Below are 19,873 nucleotides of genomic sequence, written 5' to 3'. Positions count from 1 at the left end.
CGATGCTGATCGTCACATACGCGTTTTGTTAGAGAGTGAGTCGTCTGTACCTAGTACTATTATTTATTCTGTGCCACATTTCAAAAGTATCAACGAAGGTAGGTCAAGATTTGAAGCATAAAGCGCTTGTGCGTCAAGAGTACATAGATGGTTTTTACTGTAAGTGCTGATTTTGGATCCCCTAGCAGGGAAGGAAGCGAAATATAGGTAACCTACTTCAATAGAATCACAAGCGTAGACAATGGCTCTAAATTGGAATATCAGCTTAGTTAGTGAGAAACTGTATATCTTGCGGTTATTATTGGTGATATGGTTTTATTGTTTAAGTTAACTTTTTGCAACATTTAATGTATAAAATATATTTAAGCTTGAAACTTTTTGAATAATATGACATGGCTGACTAACTTAAAGTTCGTGGCCTAGCCTAAAATATCGAAAAAAAAAAGCTATTTGACAGCTCCAACGTCGCCATTTTACCTCTTAACTAAATTTCAATTCATTGTTGATTTGATTTGTTTTCCAGGGCATATTTTATGCAACTACTGCCTTGCTAGTTGTTGTGGTGCTCTGAAGAACTTCAGTGTGTGTTTTCAAGTAAATGAGGACCCTTGAAGTGGGTTCCTGACTGTGAATTAGGTTAACTTTGTGCAGTGGTTGAGTAAAAGCATAATGAGTTCTCGGCATCGCGACAGGAGCCGTTCCCGATCTCGTGATCGCGAGCGGCACAAGGAGCGCGACCGGGAGAAGGGTCGAGACCGGGATCGGGACCGAGAGCGTGACAGGGATAAAGATCGAGACCGTGACCGCGATAGAGACCGCGGGCGGGACCGGGACAGGGACCGCCACCGCTCTAAGAGGTGAGGAGAAAACTCAGGTCTCTTTACATATGTTCCCAATATTTACTTCTCAAGCATGGTATTTTCTGCTATGAAGAACGATCTTGTCCTACTAAATTATGTATGTTGAAGGAACAGATTCACCTAATTTAGAAACATGAATATATTTATGTTTTAGAGACAAGGAGGACCGAGGCCGTAGCCGTGACAGGCACAAGGAAAAACGCCGTAGTCGGAGCCGGAGTCATAGTCGTGGACGGAAGTCCAAAGATAGGTTAGTAATTAATTATACTATCTCATACTTTCAAATCTTAATATTCTCTTGGCCAATAAACAAGACAAAAATATATATATATATACAGGGTGATTCATGAGACGTGAGCAGGACTAATCCTGCACACTCAGTAACTGATAATTGATCGATCACCATCGTATTTAGGTGAAACAACCACACTTTTTCCTATTTTTTAACTTTTTGGTGAGGACAATTTTAATTCTCTACTATCATTGTCACCCTACAAGACCTAATTAATAAACATAAAACCTCTTTTACGAAGAAAATAAAATGTCAAACCTGAGTGAGATACGAGTTTTCAAAAGTAACCAGACCGTGATGACAGTGATGACATTCAATTTGACACAGAATATCGATAGTTTAGTATTCTAATGTTAGGGTGACCATCCATGTCGTAAATAAATTAATAACTTTTTTTTTCAATACGACTAAAAATTAACGTTATCCTCACTAATATTGATAGGAAACAGTTGCTTGTAATTTACGAAATGCGCAGTGTTAGTCCTGCTCACGTCTCCTGAATCACCCTGTATATATATATATTAGACGTGTGCGCCGATTAAGAAAAGGTCGGCGGCGGCGTTTGCCAAAAAATCGGCGGCGGCGGCGTGTTTTCGGCGTGAAATCGGCGTGACCTTGACTTTCAAGTTTCTTAAGAAAAATCATTAAATTTGTTTTTTTCTTGAAAATTTGATCAATGCAGGTTGCTGGTCAGTGAACTACGTATAGTTTGAATATGCTGTGAGTAAAATAGGGTTTGTAAATGAATATAGGATATGTATAATAACTTGATTTCCCTAATACTGGCTTGCATTAAGAGGTTACCTGGTCCCAATGACCTTCGATCTGATCTGTAACTCTCCGTTTTCTCAAGCTTTCCATGGCTTAAACAATTAAAAATGACGTACTTTAACAAAACAGAACTCCACATATCGTTGAAATTTGCTAAACATAGTGGACTGCTTCTTCTCTTCTTCTTCTTTTTAGCCCTTTTCAATCTTTGAGATGTAGGCCTTCTTCAATTTTTGTCATTCTGATCTATTTTGTGCCCTTTGTGATCCAGCTGTTCTTTTGATGTCGTCATACCAACGCATCGTTGGTTTTCCTACTGGGCGTGACTCTCCCCAAGGTCTCCACTCTACTAGTGGACTACTATGGCTTCTTTTTAATGGTTTTGTTATCGTACAAGCACCAGGCTCACTGAAACGTATCTTCTTCTTAGTTTTCTCGTTGCTGAGGATCGTGACATATATGTAATTTGTCTCCATTTCGTGCGGTCATAAGCCATGTGGACTGCACGGTGCAGACTTCCGCAAGCCGACCTCTTCATAGTCTATCACACATGCTCCAACTCGAGCACGTTTACCATTCGTTCGGCTTTTTTAAATTCATGTTTCTCCACGTCATGCGGTGGATAATATGTCCGAAGAATCTAAGGGCTCACCCATGGCATCTTGGGACGAGCTGAGTGGCGATATAGAGCTCTCTGAGAAAGGAGGGGTTTGTTCTTCTAGCTGTCCAAGGTATAAGCAGCAGTTTTTGTTCGTTCGTTAACAGTAGACTGTGAATACTTAGGATTATTCAGTTACTTTAATTGGTGTGTCAAATAGCTTCTGCAACTGGCTATTCAGTTTCATTTACTTAATGAACTGAATAGTTGATGTATATATGACAACTGTATTAAATAATACAAAAAAATCCATATTGTAATCGAAAAACCAAATTGGAATAGCTAATTAACAACACTCAAGGTCACGCCGATTTCACGCCGATCATTTATCGGCGGCGGCGGCGTGGTCAAAAAGACCGGCGGCGGCGGCGCGCCGGCGCGGCGCACACGTCTAATATATATATATATATATATAATTTTTTGAGTATAACAATATTAGTCCCTGTTCCATTTCCAAGATTCAAAATTTGGCTTACCATGTTTTTTGCATACAGGGATGGAACCATAGCCCTCCTGGACCAGATGGTGGGCACCACCACGAAGGCCACAGCACGGGCAGTGGCCGGCAATGGAGTGGCCAACCCTGCAGCGCACGCCGCCATCCTTGCTGCAGCAGCTGTTGCCCAGGTATGTATTGTTAACCTCTCCGATCCCACAACCCATATATGCCTTATTATTACGCCACATATTTGTGCCCTTGGGATCGGACAGATTAATGACAGCTGTGTATTTTCAATGTTAGATTAATTTGCAACTAACAATGTTGCAAAGAAAGTGACTATGTTTTATAATGATATTGGAGAATAGTATAGTGCAGTGCAGCTGATACTGTTGAGAAAAGTTTCAAACTTTTAAATTTTTCTTAAAAAGCTAGTCTCCACTGCAATTGTAGTCACCAGTCTAATAGTGATGTCAAATATTGCATTTAATATTTTCAGCATAATCAAAATGAATGCCAGGTAACAAAACATGTTCAAATTTCATTGTGAATGGTCTGTGTGAGTTTGTTATACACAATTTAAAACAAAAACTTAATTTTTTTTAGAAGTATGTCAACTACATGGTAAGCTGTACTTTGCTACTTGTTTAAACTGTGACTTATTACTATTTTCACAACTTTTAACTGTATTTCAGCATTTAACTAGGCTGATAAAATGGTTTAAATTGTTAAGGATTTTTTTTTATATATTCTATTTTGTAATGGAGTTTTTCATAATGCCATGACTCTTGCAGTCTCAAGTCGTGTGCTCCAAACGAATGTCTTTTTTCAGTTTTCTTAGTTATGCAAACGTTTAAGTTTTCGTTTTGATGACCCAATTATTTTTAGTGTTCCATATAAAACTTTGTTCACGGAACACTTATGGGATCACTTCGGTTTTGCAAATCAGTTATTTCATAAGCAATGGATACAACCTGGTCTGGGATAAACATTAAGATAAGAGAACTTTCCAAAGACTTGTCGAAAACGTGTTCGCAGACATTCGTGGCGCAGCGCCGCATGGCGGCCCCGGTGCAGCCGGCGGCGGCCGCGGCGGCGGCTCTGTCGGCCGCCACCGCTATCCCGCCACCCACCTCCGTGCAGCAGAAGCTCGAGCAGCTGCAGGCGCGCTCCGAGGGCAGATACAGGGACAAGTCCCAACCCCCGCAGGACTACCACCCTGATGATGACACGGACGACGGCCAGGGTAATAATTGCAATTAATTGGGATATCATAATTCAATATCAATTATCAATGAAACATTGGGTTCATTATTTTAATCTTAATATAGACATAGGAAATTATATGTTGTTGATTGAACTCCTTGCTTCCCACAGATTCGATATGGGGTAAGCAAATAGTATTAATTTTTTTTAATTTTTTTAAAATCAAGGTAATTTTTGGGCTGGCTATTTTAGATGGATATAGGTTAACCCCCTTATTCATAAACGTTTATTAAAGTTAACAAGCCGATAATAATCGTTTGTCCCTTTCCATCATACTAATACGTCGACAATAGTACATTATTGTCGAGGCTCGGAAGTAGCTACTTGCAGGCTGAGGATTCGTTTTAAACGGACGACCTTGGGAGTCCGTTTAATTGAATCCGAAGCCAGCAAGTAGCCTTCCAGCCGAGTCATATATAGTGCTTTTCTCAAAAATGGTGCAAGAAATATAAATATCATAGAAATATTTTACAAAAGCAACGTTCTTACATATATATTTTGACAGAAAAAAACCCTTGCCGCCTTTTTATTTTTTTTAATAAAAAAATAGAAGTGTATTTTTCTGACAAAAATATGCCAACCTATTTGAGACATTTAAATAGTCGCGGTACTATTCATCTGTTTGGCTGTTTAATGGGCCTGTGCCTTCATTTGATATGGTAATTTCAACTTTTAAAAAGTTTGGAACTCGACAAATAATGGAATTTGTATGCAACATTGCAGTCCCAAAATCGAGACTGCAATGTTTTTAACTTTTTAATTTTCGTCTGTCCATAAACTACGCGCTTCGCGACCAATTTTTTAGACGGCAAAGTCGACTTTGCCGTCCATTTTTGAGAAAACGATTATTATCGGCTTGTCAACTTTAGTAAACGGTTATGAATAAGGGGGTAAAAGTTTTTAGGATGAATAAATTAAACAAACACACTATTATTTACTAGACGCGATAATATTGGTGGTGTGTGTGTGTGTGTGTGTGTGTGGCAGGTCCGCCGGGCGAGACGGCGGCGGAGCGGCGCGCGCGGCGGCGGCGCACGCGCTGGACGGGCGGCGCGCACGACAAGACCTTCATCCCCGGCCTGCCCACCGCGCTGCCCTCCACGCTCACCCCGCAGCAGGAGGAGCAGTATCTACGTGAGTATCTCATATAATATACATTACCTGTTAGGTAGTTACGCTACTGTTGTGTTTTGCAACCGGCTGTAATCTATTTTTTACAATGTGCTACTTAATTATTATCATGTCAAGGGAAGGAGGCAATTGCTGGCCAACTGGTATGTGTATTTTTCGACGTAAATCGTGAACAAGACAAATTCGTGGTTGGTTGACAATGGGCTTCAGGGATAATAGAATTTGTATACAACATTGATATTGTGTAAACCGAGGCTGCAATGTAATGAACTTTCTAATTTTTAATTTACCGATCGTGAGGAATTATGCACTTCCAAATTTAAACCAGCAAAGTCAACTTTGTCAGATTTATACGACAAATTGAGAAGAATATAGCTCGTGCGTATTGCGTGGCGGTTGAATCGAAAACAACTATCGCACTTGAAGCTAAAATAGTGAGAAATAGAATATGGGCTGAGAAATTGTTTAATAAATGCAGATGATCCAGTTTTAGTAACTGGACTAGTCAGCCAAGAATTGATATTTTGGTGGCTTTCCATAAATATGAGAAAATATGTGAAAACTGCATACAAAGACTGGATCACATGCTAAATTTACTTGAAATTTATTGTACATATTTAATACATTGTCTGAGTTTTCAAAAAACATGGCTTAAATTCTAACATTTGAAACAAATGTAACTCAATTTCCAACAGATCTGTAAATTGCCTTTTTATTGTACCAGTCAATAAAAATGTGTGCTTTGAGACTCAGACAATTTTATAACTGGTTTTATCTAATTTTAAATAATCAATATGACTCCCTATATGCTACATTGTTAATATTACTTTTTGATTATGATTTATCGGCTATCAGTTTTTAATGTATGTTCACTGTTTTGGGATCATACCAATTTTTTATATCAGGGCCATATTTAAACCGCGGCATTTATTTAATGTTATTTACTACTGGACGTAGTTTAGTGAAAAGGATTTATCCTCGACCATTTATTATTATAATGAAATAGTTTTATTTTGACAGAAGGTTAAAATGTGATAGACAGATCTTCGTAGGTCATTTTCCCTAAATTATGTCCATGTGCATTAATCCTAATCGTTTTGCATCAAAATTACTTTCATTTCAGCAATAATGTCTTACAACGTGTCTTAAATCCCTATAGTTATAAGTTGGGTAAGTGCGGGTGGGTGCGGGGGTATTTGGTCGTGTTCTAATGCGTCGGTTGCTCGCTGCGGGCTAATCCCTTCCCTTGCAGTGCAGCTGCAGATCGAGGAGGTGTCGCGCAAGCTGCGCTCGGGCGACCTGGGCATCCCGGCCAACATCGACGAGAGGTAATCTACTGCGGGCTGCCTGAGGCCAGCCGCGTGCCGACGTCGGCTGCCGGCAGAGGCCGGCGCGAGAGGTTTAACATATCTATTACTGTGTGACTCGGAAGGCGGATTTGACTTGCGGTTTTAGACGCAAACTATAGATTGAGCTAGATGAAGCAAGCAACTTCAACACTATGAAAACCAAGCGTGACGTAGGCACAAGTTGAAGATGCGAAACTCCGTTTTTCGGCTTTGGTTGAATTTTAATTAATCAGAGCACAATTAGGCGTTTTATATTGGTAAAACCATCTTCTAGCGCGACTCAGTAATTATAGTTGCTGCGTCTAGTTCTATATATAGTCTGCGTCTAGTGCTAGAGTCTGGCTACTGAAATTTTACCTAAATTTTTGGCGGGAAATTCAAAAAATTTTGGGCTGGTCACACTTTGTGTAGTAGGAATTATAGTTTTGATACTCGACAATATTTATGATATTCTGTGTACAAGTATGGTACCTAAGGAAATAAGTTAAATAAACGTTTACGTGCACTCAAAGTCAGCTCACATAATTTCTACCACTATTTAAAGTACAGTCAACGACAAACACCTAATGTTTACGTTCCAATATTTAGATTTTATAGATATTTTTCAGAACTTTTAGTTTATCCGTTTCTTTGTACACTTCTCATATTTATGAGATTCAGGCATTAATAAATTCACGTACTTAATCAAAGTAATACGCAAATGTTAGAACTAGTACTTAAAGTATCAAAATATTTATAGAGCACCAACCTCCTAATTTGTTTACATTTGGTTAGGAGTTGTAAACATTGCAGTTTTTCGTTATACAACGCTACACGTCGACTTCGCACATTGTCGTAATTATTTACGAGCTTAAATAATAGTTAGCGAACTTCACTCAGTATAGAAATGATTAATATTATTTAAAATAAACCCATTATAAACCGCAAACAATTTGAATGAATGACATAAATTGACAACTGACTTTTAGCTTTTTTTTTAAATCATAGACAATTGGTGATACAACAACGAAATATCTGTCAACAATTTTTGGTTAGCCAGACTCTATATATATTCACCTCTAGATTTTCCTAAAAATAGTTTCCCAAAATAAGGGAATAAACAGTCCAAATAGTTAATTTTACAGTAAGATTATCATTATATGATTCGTGTTGTCTTTAAAAAGATGCTGCGAATAGTAGAAATAACGGTAATATGTTAGTAAATAATTCAGACTCCGTCCGCCTTCACTTGTAATGTTATATAATGAGATATAAATAATTTATTAAAATCCTTACATTTAATTAATGAATCGGCCGCTCTGTTTTACAGGACAGTTAGACAGCGACGCCCACTATATCGTGATAAATATTTATTATATTCACAATTTAATGCAAACACAGGTGTACAAAAGGTTTACTTACTGTGTCTCGCTGTAAAGAACAGATCACTTTCTGAAAATAACATTTAGAATCTCCATTTTTACCTATAAACCATTTTTATTTTGATTCAGAACAAAAAACAAAAATTACCCTTGTCCTTATGTCGCTCAAGGATTTTCCCCTTGTAACCAACTTCAAGCAGGAAGCTCAAACTACAAAACATTAATTATATATATCAACTCAGGAAGAGAGATGGCGCTGTCATAAAATGTATTAACGAAATTTTATTTTTAAAGGATGTGTGTTCCTGCACCTTCCGCCGGGCCGAACCGATGACAATTATAACATTAATCTAAAGGCAACCTAATGGCTTGTCATGTTGCAGGTCCCGAAACTCGATTAATCCTAACGGTTCTTTTCAGCCACAGGAAATTAATCAATAACCCTAATCCAATTATTTTCAGGGCTAATATGAATAATGATTATATTGCAGGTTGCTAATCTATTCTTTCTCAGGGCATTAGGGCGAGTTTAGGATAGCGTAGGGCAGGGTTTAAGGTGGAATCACACTCGCGGTCTAAAATTTAAAAAAAATGTGCGTTGTCTTTGAATCGTTTGTTGATGCTACGTTGATAATAATAGATTTCAATATTTTTACAATCTCATGAGTAGAGTTTGGTCTGACTTTGAACCCTAAAACCTTATAGTCGGCTAATTTAGAGAGTCCGGTCCTAATACAGCGTGCGTTAAATGTTGGTCCCTTTTTGTCTAATCTATCATTGCATTCATTGCCTACAATGAATACTACTCTATGAAATTTATTAATTATTAGTTGACCAGGCATTTATCGCTCGTTTATATAGATTTATAGTTCTTTTAGTTTAATGACCAGACTCACGCATTGTTCACATGTGCACATAGATTAAATAAGTATATCAGGAATCAATGTTTTCAAAACAATTCACATATAGAGTACGGGTGTCAGAATGATTACACAGCTACATAGAGTACTAATTGCAAAAAAAGTTGTGAATAAACGAATGAATGAATGTGAGTCAAGTTCACTATAATATGTGTCGAAGTCTAGTCAAAGGTCCCACTTAGTCTCTTACCATAATGACGATATTTGCTTGTCTTTATACAAATAATCTGTCAGCATCCTTATGGCAAATGAAAAAGTGGGACTTTTTGCTTGGAAACGACACATTTAAGCTAAATACCCTGAAGAAATTTTTAGGTAAATCTTATAGTTGGCTTGCTAGTGATCTCTACTCTGTTGTGCCTATTCAGTGATAATCATTAAATTGATAATGCACATTAACAAATATTGAAGTAAAGCCTCGTTTCGAAAACCAGTCTTCGTAATGTATGTGCACTTGTGCCGTGCGTGAGACGACGAACGTCGCTACATTCCCCTGTTCCCCAGGTCGCCATCCCCCGAGCCGATCTACTCGACGGACGGCAAGCGGCTGAACACCCGCGAGTACCGCACCAGGCGCAAGCTGGAGGAGGAGCGCCACCGGCTCGTCACCAGGATGCAGACCATCAACCCGGACTTCAAGCCCCCTCCGGACTACAAGTGAGTATAGAGTTATTCATGTGGAATGTACGTCAAGTGTAAAAATATGGGTGCATATAACTTATTCAAAAATATGACCCATAGCTCTTATGTCACCGATATGCACCCATATTTTTACTTAGTTGCATTGAGCATAAAACGAAAAAAGATGTCATCTTGAAAAATATTGGTAACATAGCCCACCTCGAAAGTCTAATAAAAGGTTGATGTTTAACTTTGTGTGTGTTTTCGTAGGCCACCAATAATCCGCGTGCACGACAAAGTGATGATCCCTCAAGAGCAGCACCCCGACATCAACTTCGTGGGGCTCCTGATCGGGCCGCGAGGCAACACGCTCAAGGCCATGGAGAAAGAGACCGGCGCCAAAATCATCATCAGGGGCAAGGGATCAGTCAAGGAGGGCAAGGTAAAGTAGACCGTATGTCGTTGTTTGAAGGTTTACTTCGTGAGACTCCTGGTATGATTCTGCTATGGCGAAGAAGACAGGCGTTAATATCAGCATCAGAGGCAGCACTTGCTTGTTGTTGTGAAATATCAATGTCAAATTGAGTTTTTATAATTTGGACTTGTTAAGTTTCACATACGTTAATGAATAACGTTATGTATATATGTTTTTTGTAGGTCGGTCGCAAAGATGGGCAGCCGCTGCCGGGCGAAGACGAGCCTCTTCACGCGTACATCACGGCTGCCAGCGCCGAGTGCGTCAAGAAGGCTCTTGATAAGATCAAGGAGGTTATTCGACAGGGCGTTGAGGTTAGTTATTTTCTCTCGATATTTTATTTTATTTCAATCAACATACATTATTTGAATGGTTTTTGAATTCCTTGATCTCCATCATGCTTCGAGCAACACGGAAGGGAGGCGGCATTCGCACTATTTCCCCTCTGCCGAGGTATAAGATTAGCGCGTCAATAAAATCTAGCGCGAGTAATAAAACTAGTTGCACTTGGATTTTTCACTAGACTGAGTCCAGACGCGCGCGTGAACACTGCTGCACAAAAATGCCTGTTTGCTCGGTTTTTTGTTATAAAAAGAGGTCGGGGACATCAAATTTACAAAAAGAAAGTGTTACATTTCACATGTAATATTTTTTTTACATATCATACGTTTAATTACATTTAAATACAATTATTATATTTTAGTCTCAAGTAATTGTCGGATTTATCGATTTTACTCGCTCAGTACAAATTGCGGATCGGTCGAGCGACAAATCCGACTTCTCATCTCTCAGAATACAATGACATACTTCAAAGAAAATGTGTTAGTGTGCGTGTTGTGACACTAGTCACTCGTCCGTACACAAAAAGAGATCGAGGTTTGCAAGATTTGTCTTTGACGTGTGTCATTTTCTATGTATTTGTATCGTCATTACAGAGGGCCTACCGCAAACCACGTTCGACGTGTTGCCTCCCTGTCACACTTACGTATGAATTTACAAGTGCCATAGAGAGGCAACACGTCGAACGTGGTTCGCGGTAGGGCCTTTGATTGGATTTTGTATGTAAGTGTGTGAGAAGTGCGACTGTGTGCACCTTCCCCCCGCGAAAAATGGCAGAATGATTTGTACGGTGAGATATCGCTTGGGCCCCTACCTTCCGACGTGTCGGAAGCCGGTGTTGCTCGAAGCCATCATGTTTAAAATAGGGCGCACTCATGTTGAGTCGCCACGTCTGTTTCATGACTCTTGGGCCATATCTGTCTGAAGTCTACTTATTACTTTATTAAAACATTAAGTTCTGTTTTCCTAGGATAGCGGTGCCGTCATATAGCGGCAGTCTCCATACAAAATATTACTTTATCCATATTTAGCTGTATTATTTTGTATGCAACCGATATCGGACTATTCGCGGACGGCCCAGAACGCAAAATGCCTACATCATTTTCGTCGTTTTATCTTTACGTTAGCGATGTCGACGGGGCTCCTATTCTGTGCGGTTTGGGCTTCGGCCATTTGAAGATACCTAACGAACCCAGCCTACCTGTATAAAAAAGTGGTCATTTTGCGTTCTAGACCGTTCGCGATGTAGACTAAAAGCGATATAGGCAAAATATTACAGTAGTCATTTTGCGTTCTAGACCGTAGACCGGGATAAGGCTAGGCAGAGAGAGAGAGAGACCGTCCGCGACTATATCCCGTTATCCTAGACAAACAGAGTTTTAGCAATTTTATTGGACGTAAAACGAGCTTCCGGAACTCGGGCCCTAAACTTCTACTTCTTAATACTCCTGTGCGTTTTCTAATGAGCATAATCTATCCAGGTTCCAGAAGGGCAGAACGACCTGCGGCGCATGCAGTTGCGCGAGCTCGCGCAACTGAACGGCACGCTGCGCGAGTCCGACGCGCCGCGCTGCGCCAACTGCTCCGCGCTCGACCACAAGACCTGGCTCTGCCCTGACAAGCCCAACGTCACGTCGGCCGTCGTGTGCTCCGCCTGCGGAGGCGCCGGGCACATAGCGAGGGACTGTCGCGCCAGGCGGCCCGGACATACACCCACCTCCATGCCTAACAAGGTGGGTGTAGTACCAGCAAAATATTGAATATAGAAATTTGATATTAGACCAGTCAAATCTTACAAAAAAATCTCCTAAAAAAACAATGCGTGATGTAGTTCTATATTTTTTTAAATATTATTTGGCATCCTTGGAGGAATGTGAAACTATGTTTTGCAAGCAATAAAAAGTTGTGCTCCCTGCGTAATTTGCAAAAAAGTGCAAAAATTTCGGAGTTTTTTCAGTTTTTGCACTTTTATTAAAAAGCAATGGGTTTTTGGTCAAAACTTGCTATGTAACGCTAAAAGAAGATTAAATTTGGAACAATTTAAGCCCATGTATAGCGCCGCACGTTTAATAGTTCATGAGATATGGAACTTTAAAAAAAGGGTATTTTTTTCCTTAGAATGAAATTTTTAGTTTTTCCTATATTTCAGGACAAATATCGGCACAACCGCTCATGCTATCAGATATATTGCGATAAATAAAGTTGTAGCGTATTTAATTACCTTTCATATAAGTGCAAAAAAGGGCCAGTAAGTTCTACAGTTCTCTAGTTATCGTAAAAAAATAAAATTGCTATAATGAGGAAGGCAACTAATCTATTGTTTTAAGGCATTGTCAAAATCCGTACAAAAGGCAGTACCATCGTCGAGAATGCCATCTACGATTAACTTTTACCGGCCTTCTCGGATAGCAGCAGAGCGATGTTAGAGATCAACCATTTTTAAAATGCACTCCCTTCTTAAGCACTTCATTCATTCAGTAATGAAATCAAGATACAAACTGTAGATTGACTTGCTTTTAGGCTCCACTTTTTGGTCTTAGCCATTGATTGTAGTCCACGATACCGATTCTTATTTAAGAATTAGTTCTGGTTTTAATCTTGTTTTGATACGACCTTGACGACAGTTCACGGTGATTGGCGTGGTGTTGGCGAAACGCACCAGAAGCTGGAAGCAGCTCACTGGAAGTTGTGTCTTTAGATATCTAGCTGTCTGTGAGTCGTGTTAATCCAAGATCACGATAATATCCTAACCACAACAAATTGATACATCAGAATCAGCTACCATTACCCACGCTAAGTATATGTTTGTGCTATAGGCATGGATGTGACTCAGTCTTGTCAAGTTACCAGTATATTATAACTTCTTCAGTGGTTTACCGTATTTACACGGAATATTGCAAATGCAAATTCTTTTCCAATGGCTGTTAAGGCTAAATGTATGTGGAGCTACTGCTAAGTGAGTTGTCAATCCACGGGTTGTGACTATAAATAACTAATATAACTATTTCAGTCTTTACTGTACAAATGAATTTATAGTCTGGACCAATTAAAAACAAAAAAAAATTAGACTAATTTATCAATAGAAAATACGGCAAATACATATTGAAGTTTTTGAGTTACAAATTGGATATTTAAGTAGGTACCTATATGTGTAATTCGTAATCATAATCAAATATATCTCAATGTTAACATGATTAACTAATTATGCTAAAAGAATATCTCATTGCTAGAAAGTAACAAATGTATGCAATCTACCCGGCTTGGCAGATCATGCATCATGTTAACACACACTTATCTATACCTTACTGAATAAAGACTAGTACATACTACGTGTTTCGTTTAGTTCTTCTTCTATTCCCGATTTGTCAATCTATACACCTTTGTATGCAGTTAAGACTCTTAGTAATAGGATATTGTTAGTTAAAACCCGTAGATTATAACACAAACATATTACCTAGAGTGGGTAATGGTAGCTGATTCTGATGTATCCATTTGTTGTGGTTATATTCGATACAGGATATTATCGTGATTTTGTATTAACACGACTCACAGTACAGCCAAGAGCACTAAAAAGCGACAGCTATTGACACGACTATCCGTGATTCCGATGCGTTTCGTCAACACCACGCCAATCACCGTGAACTATCGTCAAGGTCGTATCAAAACAAGATCAAAACCAGAACTAATTTTTAAATAAGAATCGGTATCGTGGACTACAATCAATGGCTAAGACTAAAAAGTGGAGCCTAAAAACAAGCCAAACTACAGTTTGTATCTTGATTTCATTACTGAATGAATGAAGTGCTTAAGAGGGGAGTGCATTTTAAAAATGGTTGATCTCTAACATCGCTCTGCTGCTATCCGAGAAGGCCGGTAAAAGTTAATCGTAGATGGCACTCTCGACGATGGTACTGCCTTTTGTACGGATTTTGACAATGCCTTAAAAACAATACATTAGTTGCCTTCCTCATTATAGCAATTTCATTTTTTTACGATAACTAGAGAACTGTAGAACTTATTGACCTTTTCTTGCACTTAAATGAAAGGTAATTAAATTTGCTACAACTTTATTTATCGCAATATATCTCATAGCATGAGCGGTTGTGCCGATATTTGTCCTGAAATATAGGAAAAACTAAAAATTTCATTCTAAGGAAAAAAATACCATTTTTTTAAAGTTCCATATCTCATGAACTATTTAACATGCGGCGCTATACATGGGCTTAAATTGTTCCAAATTTAATCTTCTTTTAGCATTACATAGCAAGTTTTGACCAAAGACCCATAGCTTTTTAATAAAAGTGCAAAAACTGAAAAAACTCAGAAATTTTTGCAGTTTTTTGCAAATTACGCAGGGAGCACAACTTTTTTTTGCTTGCAAAACATAGTCTCACATTCCTCCAATGACTATAAACAATATATAAAAAATACAGAACTACATCACGCAATGTTTTTTTATTGTAAGATTTGACCGCTCTATATTGGCTGATTTGGCTGCTGTTTTTTTATGTTTAGTTCCTAAACTGACCATGTGGCGCTAGTGGTACGATGGTGGACGTTCGGTCGTATACGTTTACTTACCGGTGTTGTTCGATATAACATATTCATTATTTATCGCCAAGTCAAAACACCTGGCGGCTCGGTCTAGACGAGCCTAAGGGGTCATCCATTAATTACATCACACGTTTAGGGGGAGGGAGGGGGTCAAGAAAATGTGACATATTGTGACATGGGGGAGGGGAGAGACACAAACTTTGTGACGTCACTTTAACTTCATCAGTAACCGAAAATTTATTTAAATTATTTTATTCGCTGTACATTTAAATAACAAGTGTTTTTAAAACGATAATCGTTTTTATTCATTTAATTTTCTTTTCTGAACAGTTTTGGGTTATAAAATTACTAATATTTATATTGTCAAAAATATTTTGATAAAATATTAATAATACTTAGGTACTTACTTAATTCGATTTGGCGATTTCGTAGAAAAAATGTGACGTCACACTAAGCCTCCCCCTTAGTGTGACGTCACATTTTGGTTTGCCAAATGTGACCAAGTGTGACAAGGAGGGAGGGAGGGGTCAAAAAACCTAGAAATTCGTGTGACGTAATTAATGGATGACCCCCTAATGTGACGTCAGCGGTGGTGTGTTCCGACTGTGGAGGCGCACTGCGGAGATCAAATGTAACTCTTGTTGTAATTAGTAGTTATAAATTGACACTGTTTGTCCATTTCCAGGCTAAGATCGACGAAGAGTACATGTCTCTAATGGCGGAGTTGGGCGAGGCGCCGCCGCCCGGCAGCAACCACAGCGGCGGGGGAGGGGGAGGCGGAGGGGGAGGGGGCAACAACGCGCGCCGGTTCGGCGGCGGCCTGTTCCAGCAGGCGCCGCCCGCGCGAGCGCTCTGCGCTCCACCGCCGCAAGGTACCTAACATCATGATAACACAAGTAGAACATTTGATAATACAACGATTCCCTTGGAACAGGATTTCTTAAGCCGAAGGGTATGCGAAACCTAAGGGTGAGACAGTTATTGTAAAGGGCTCGCGTTAAAGTTAAAACATACCATTTGACAGAGACTGAGCTAGTTTGTTGCCCATAAAAAAATGCGCTTTAATAAAATTAAGAAGTATAGAAGGGGAGATTTTAGAAGCTTCTAAAACAAAAATGCTTATGTCCGTGTGGTATCCTTAATAAACATTTTGACAAAAAGGATTCCAACACTTGCAATATAATTTTTTCTGCTATATAATTTTTGATGACTTGTGGTTGACAGGCAACATCCCGCCGTCGCTGCCGCCGCCGCCGACCGCGTACCCGCCGCCGCCGCCGCCGCCGCACGCTGCGCCGTGGCTCGGTAATTGCTTTATTTTATTCGATCAAGACGGCTAGCACACGACTCGTGAGATATCAAGTTCAAAATAAATACAAAGTGAGTTCGAGCCACACCCAAACACGCAGCACAGTACATTTTTCATTTATTTATAAGCCAATCCTAGAACTTACATAAGTGGCTTGAATTCTCTTCCACCGATGTGCAATGCAGCTGCCAGAGGCCTGCTGGATCTAATAATGATAGCTAAGAACATTAATTAGAGGGTTTCGATGTTCTCGAAATCATTAACCATTGAATGTGTCTCTTCTCTTAGTCCATTCTAGTATTATTAGAAATGGTTCTGTTGTCATAAATGTTTCGTTGTGCGCAGGCGTGGCCAACAACCAGCCGCCGCCGCCGGGCCTGCCGCCCGCCTTCCCGCCGCCGCCGCCGCCGCAGCACCACCAGGTACGACACTATTTCAAAATGCACACAAGAATAAAATTACCAATATTATCCATTTGCAGATTTTTAAAACGTACTGAGTTTAATTCCAAGAAGGAGGATGTTCTGTATACTGCTGTGGCTTTTTATGTATGTTTTTTGATTATTCTGAGCCCCGTGGTCTGATTTGTTTTTTTTTTATTTCACTATTTAACAAGAAAGCGCCTTTGAAGCTTTCACAACAAAGGTTTACATTTGAACACAGAGTACTATTTTAAGTATACTTACTCAAATTTTTCTTTCATTATGATATTCTTGCTTTACAGAATTATTATGATTTCGATTATTCTTTCTAAAGGTAACTCTAAGATTTACTGTTTGTTTTCCATATGAGTTATGATTATGTACATAGCCTATTCAAAATACTTTTATTTTCCTTAAAATTTGTTAAAACAAAATTTCATCTATTTATATAATTGTATTAATGATAAGGTTTATTTTAATACTTGATGAGTGTTTGCCCGCAGGGTGACAAGATGGGCCCCGGCCCCATGCAACACATGGCGCCGCCGCCGCCACCGCCTGGTAACTATCATTTTACATACTATTTGCACATACATACATATGCTATAATCTCCATATTATGTATCTCGTCGTATACCAAGTGTTGAAACGTAGTATTATTGGTCCCCCAGGTATGATGGGCATCCCCCCGCCGGGCATGGGCGGGCCGCCGCCGGGCGCGGGGGGGTGGCGCGGCGTGGGGGTGGGGGTGGGGGGGTACAACCCGCCGCCGTGGGGCGCGCCGCCGCCGCCCTTCCTCGCGCCGCCGCCGCCGCCGCCGCCCGCCAACCACGATTAATGTCGTCACATCACTACACCACCGTGATGTCGTCTTGCCAACTTACAAATTCGGTTGCACTAAACTGTCTGTCTCCGTTAAAACGATTGATAAATTGCACTATATAAAAAGAGTTCACAGCTAAGTGACGTTGATCAAGTGACGTCGGTCGGTTGTAAGTGGTGCTATTAGCCCTAAATCTAGCAACTATTGAAGATGCGTCTCCAATTTACAAGTTGGAAATAAAAGACATGTTATGCGAGCAATACACTCGCCATTTGATATATCGGGACGCCTAATGACTCAAAAGTATCTGAACACGGCTCTATTGTAAGTATCCTCTGCCTTGGTTAGCAACTAAAATAATTCAGCCCCGATACCCCGCAAGCACTAAAATACACAAGTGCACTGCACTTTCATTACAATAGATATAACAGTATTTCAAATCCCAAACTTAACAAGGAATTCCATATTAAAAATCGAAACGTAACGAGCTATTCAAACTGCTTAATCGCAATAAATAAATTAAATAAATGCTATGTACAAAGTTGAAGCAATACGGCCCGTCCAGTGTAGTACGCCGCTAGACCCACCTTTAGGGATATAAGTCTAAGTTCACTCGCATAGTTACTTTTCGATAGGAATTATGTTTATTAACATATTGAACCTAGATTCTATGTTTTAATATTATAATTTGTCCATATATTGCAACTACGAAAAAAAAATTATAATTAGACTAGCGAGCGAATTGTGGTCCCGATTACAGTGATTGCATGATAATAAGTTTTTCATTCAATCGCGCAGTATAAAAATAAACTTCACTGATCATGATAACCGCATCCATCATACGTTTGCTGTAAATAGATACAGACTGAAAAAAAATGTTGGGTGATGTCGCCTTGTTTGACCCTCGGGACGCCAGGAAGGCCTATAGACGTGTAGTCGTGCCCTCAGCGTCGTTCAAATGTTTATGACGTGTGGCGTTCAGAGGGTTAAGAATGTTAGTTGGACTCGAGTAATCATTTTGCCGATATACTTGCTAAAATGAGATGAGAAAACCATTGAAGAGTCCGTCTAAGTTAATTGCTTGGAAGTGACAAAGTGTGGAAATGCCTCTATAAATGTAGTGGCACTCCGATACTGTTGTCATTGTCACTGCAGTATTTGTGCAGTTAGCTTGGTACACCTCTGTGTAGAATGTATATGTAATCGATACATTGCCGGATAAGTGGCGCTAAGATTCGAAGATTTAGTAATAATGTATAATACCCATTGATTTGACACGTTCTATCACAACTATGAAATGATATGACAAATAAGTATGTATAAAATTGGTATATTAATAAATAGATATGATAAATAAAGTAATTGTTTTATTTCTTAGCGAGTGTATATTAAAATAGGGTAATTAGCCAGTAACTGGCCTCCCTAAACTAAAAATGATTTTAACATAGTTTATTTTAGTATAGGGTTTCAATACTTTCAATATCTGGCCAGCCTTCAATAACAATTAATTCTTTTTATAGATGAATAGAATTAATTTTTACTATAGGGTGGCCACTTACTGGCGAATTACCCTATAACTACCAATTTTATTATAACTTCGCCATGTCGTCACTTAGGTACGACGTATGTTACGTATACTCTGTATCTTTAGGTATTTAAACAAAAGTAAACAGAGTCAATCATAAATATATGTTTATATGTAATAAACATTACATGATCAAATGATGTAGGCTAAAGTTAGGTCGTTCAGTGATTGATCCAGGCGGTTTTGTATTTGGGTAGTTAACCAATAAATGTTATAACTACCCGAAAATGTACAAATTGTTTACTTTTGTTTCAATACCTAAAGATACAGACTATAGGTACGACACTGGTCCTGGCTCGATACAGCCTCTTGTCTGTGTATTACTATGATACGGATCGGACCGTAGTTTTAAGCCCCATTTAGACGATTCAAGAAGTTGCATGCGATATTTGGTCGATCGCTAGAATTCATTGTTCTCCTTAGTTAGAAATGTATAGAATATTGCATGCAAGTTCTTGAACCGTCTAAATGCGGCTTCAGTCATCTCTTACCTTATTTTTCTACTTATGAATGATCACTTTTCATTCGCATACATAGCAGAAGTTCCAAAGGGGGCGAGGTGTTCAAAATTACCTTCGCACGCACTTATTCTCTTAACAATAAGGTCGCGTCAAGATCATTATGAACACCTCGCCCGCTAAACAACTTCTGCTGCTGTCTGGTAGTGGTACGGCCTTTATTAGGGTTTCTTATTGACT

At 39.3% G+C, this 19,873-nt stretch overlaps 1 protein-coding gene across 1 annotated transcript; it reads left to right on the top strand.

Annotated features, from left to right (window-relative positions):
- The first annotated feature begins 471 nt into the window (after positions 1–471).
- On the top strand, positions 472–18,948 carry LOC134673680 (splicing factor 1). The gene is made up of 15 exons (XM_063531697.1): positions 472–857; positions 1,015–1,110; positions 3,076–3,208; positions 4,059–4,266; positions 5,274–5,420; positions 6,670–6,745; positions 9,552–9,704; positions 9,939–10,110; positions 10,326–10,457; positions 11,964–12,215; positions 15,722–15,908; positions 16,261–16,341; positions 16,691–16,767; positions 17,271–17,328; positions 17,439–18,948. Exons 1-15 carry the CDS (start codon positions 670–672, stop codon positions 17,603–17,605), a joined length of 2,127 nt encoding a protein of 708 aa, XP_063387767.1. The 5' UTR covers positions 472–669; the 3' UTR covers positions 17,606–18,948.
- The last annotated feature ends 925 nt before the right edge of the window (positions 18,949–19,873 follow it).

Source organism: Cydia fagiglandana, chromosome 2, assembly GCF_963556715.1.
Source record: "Cydia fagiglandana chromosome 2, ilCydFagi1.1, whole genome shotgun sequence".
Classification (NCBI taxonomy): Eukaryota; Metazoa; Arthropoda; class Insecta; order Lepidoptera; family Tortricidae; genus Cydia; species Cydia fagiglandana.
This window is presented reverse-complemented; position numbering and strand designations above follow the sequence as displayed.

What these genes read in the sequence shown, in the direction of transcription:
- LOC134673680 (XM_063531697.1), top strand. Translation starts at nt 670, where the DNA reads ATGAGTTCTCGGCATCGCGACAGGAGCCGTTCCCGATCTCGTGATCGC. An exon ending in GGACGGAAGTCCAAAGATAG is followed by an intron (nt 1,111 to 3,075) that starts GTTAGTAATTAA and finishes TTTTGCATACAG; the next exon opens with GGATGGAACCATAGCCCTCC. An exon ending in TTATTCGACAGGGCGTTGAG is followed by an intron (nt 10,458 to 11,963) that starts GTTAGTTATTTT and finishes TAATCTATCCAG; the next exon opens with GTTCCAGAAGGGCAGAACGA.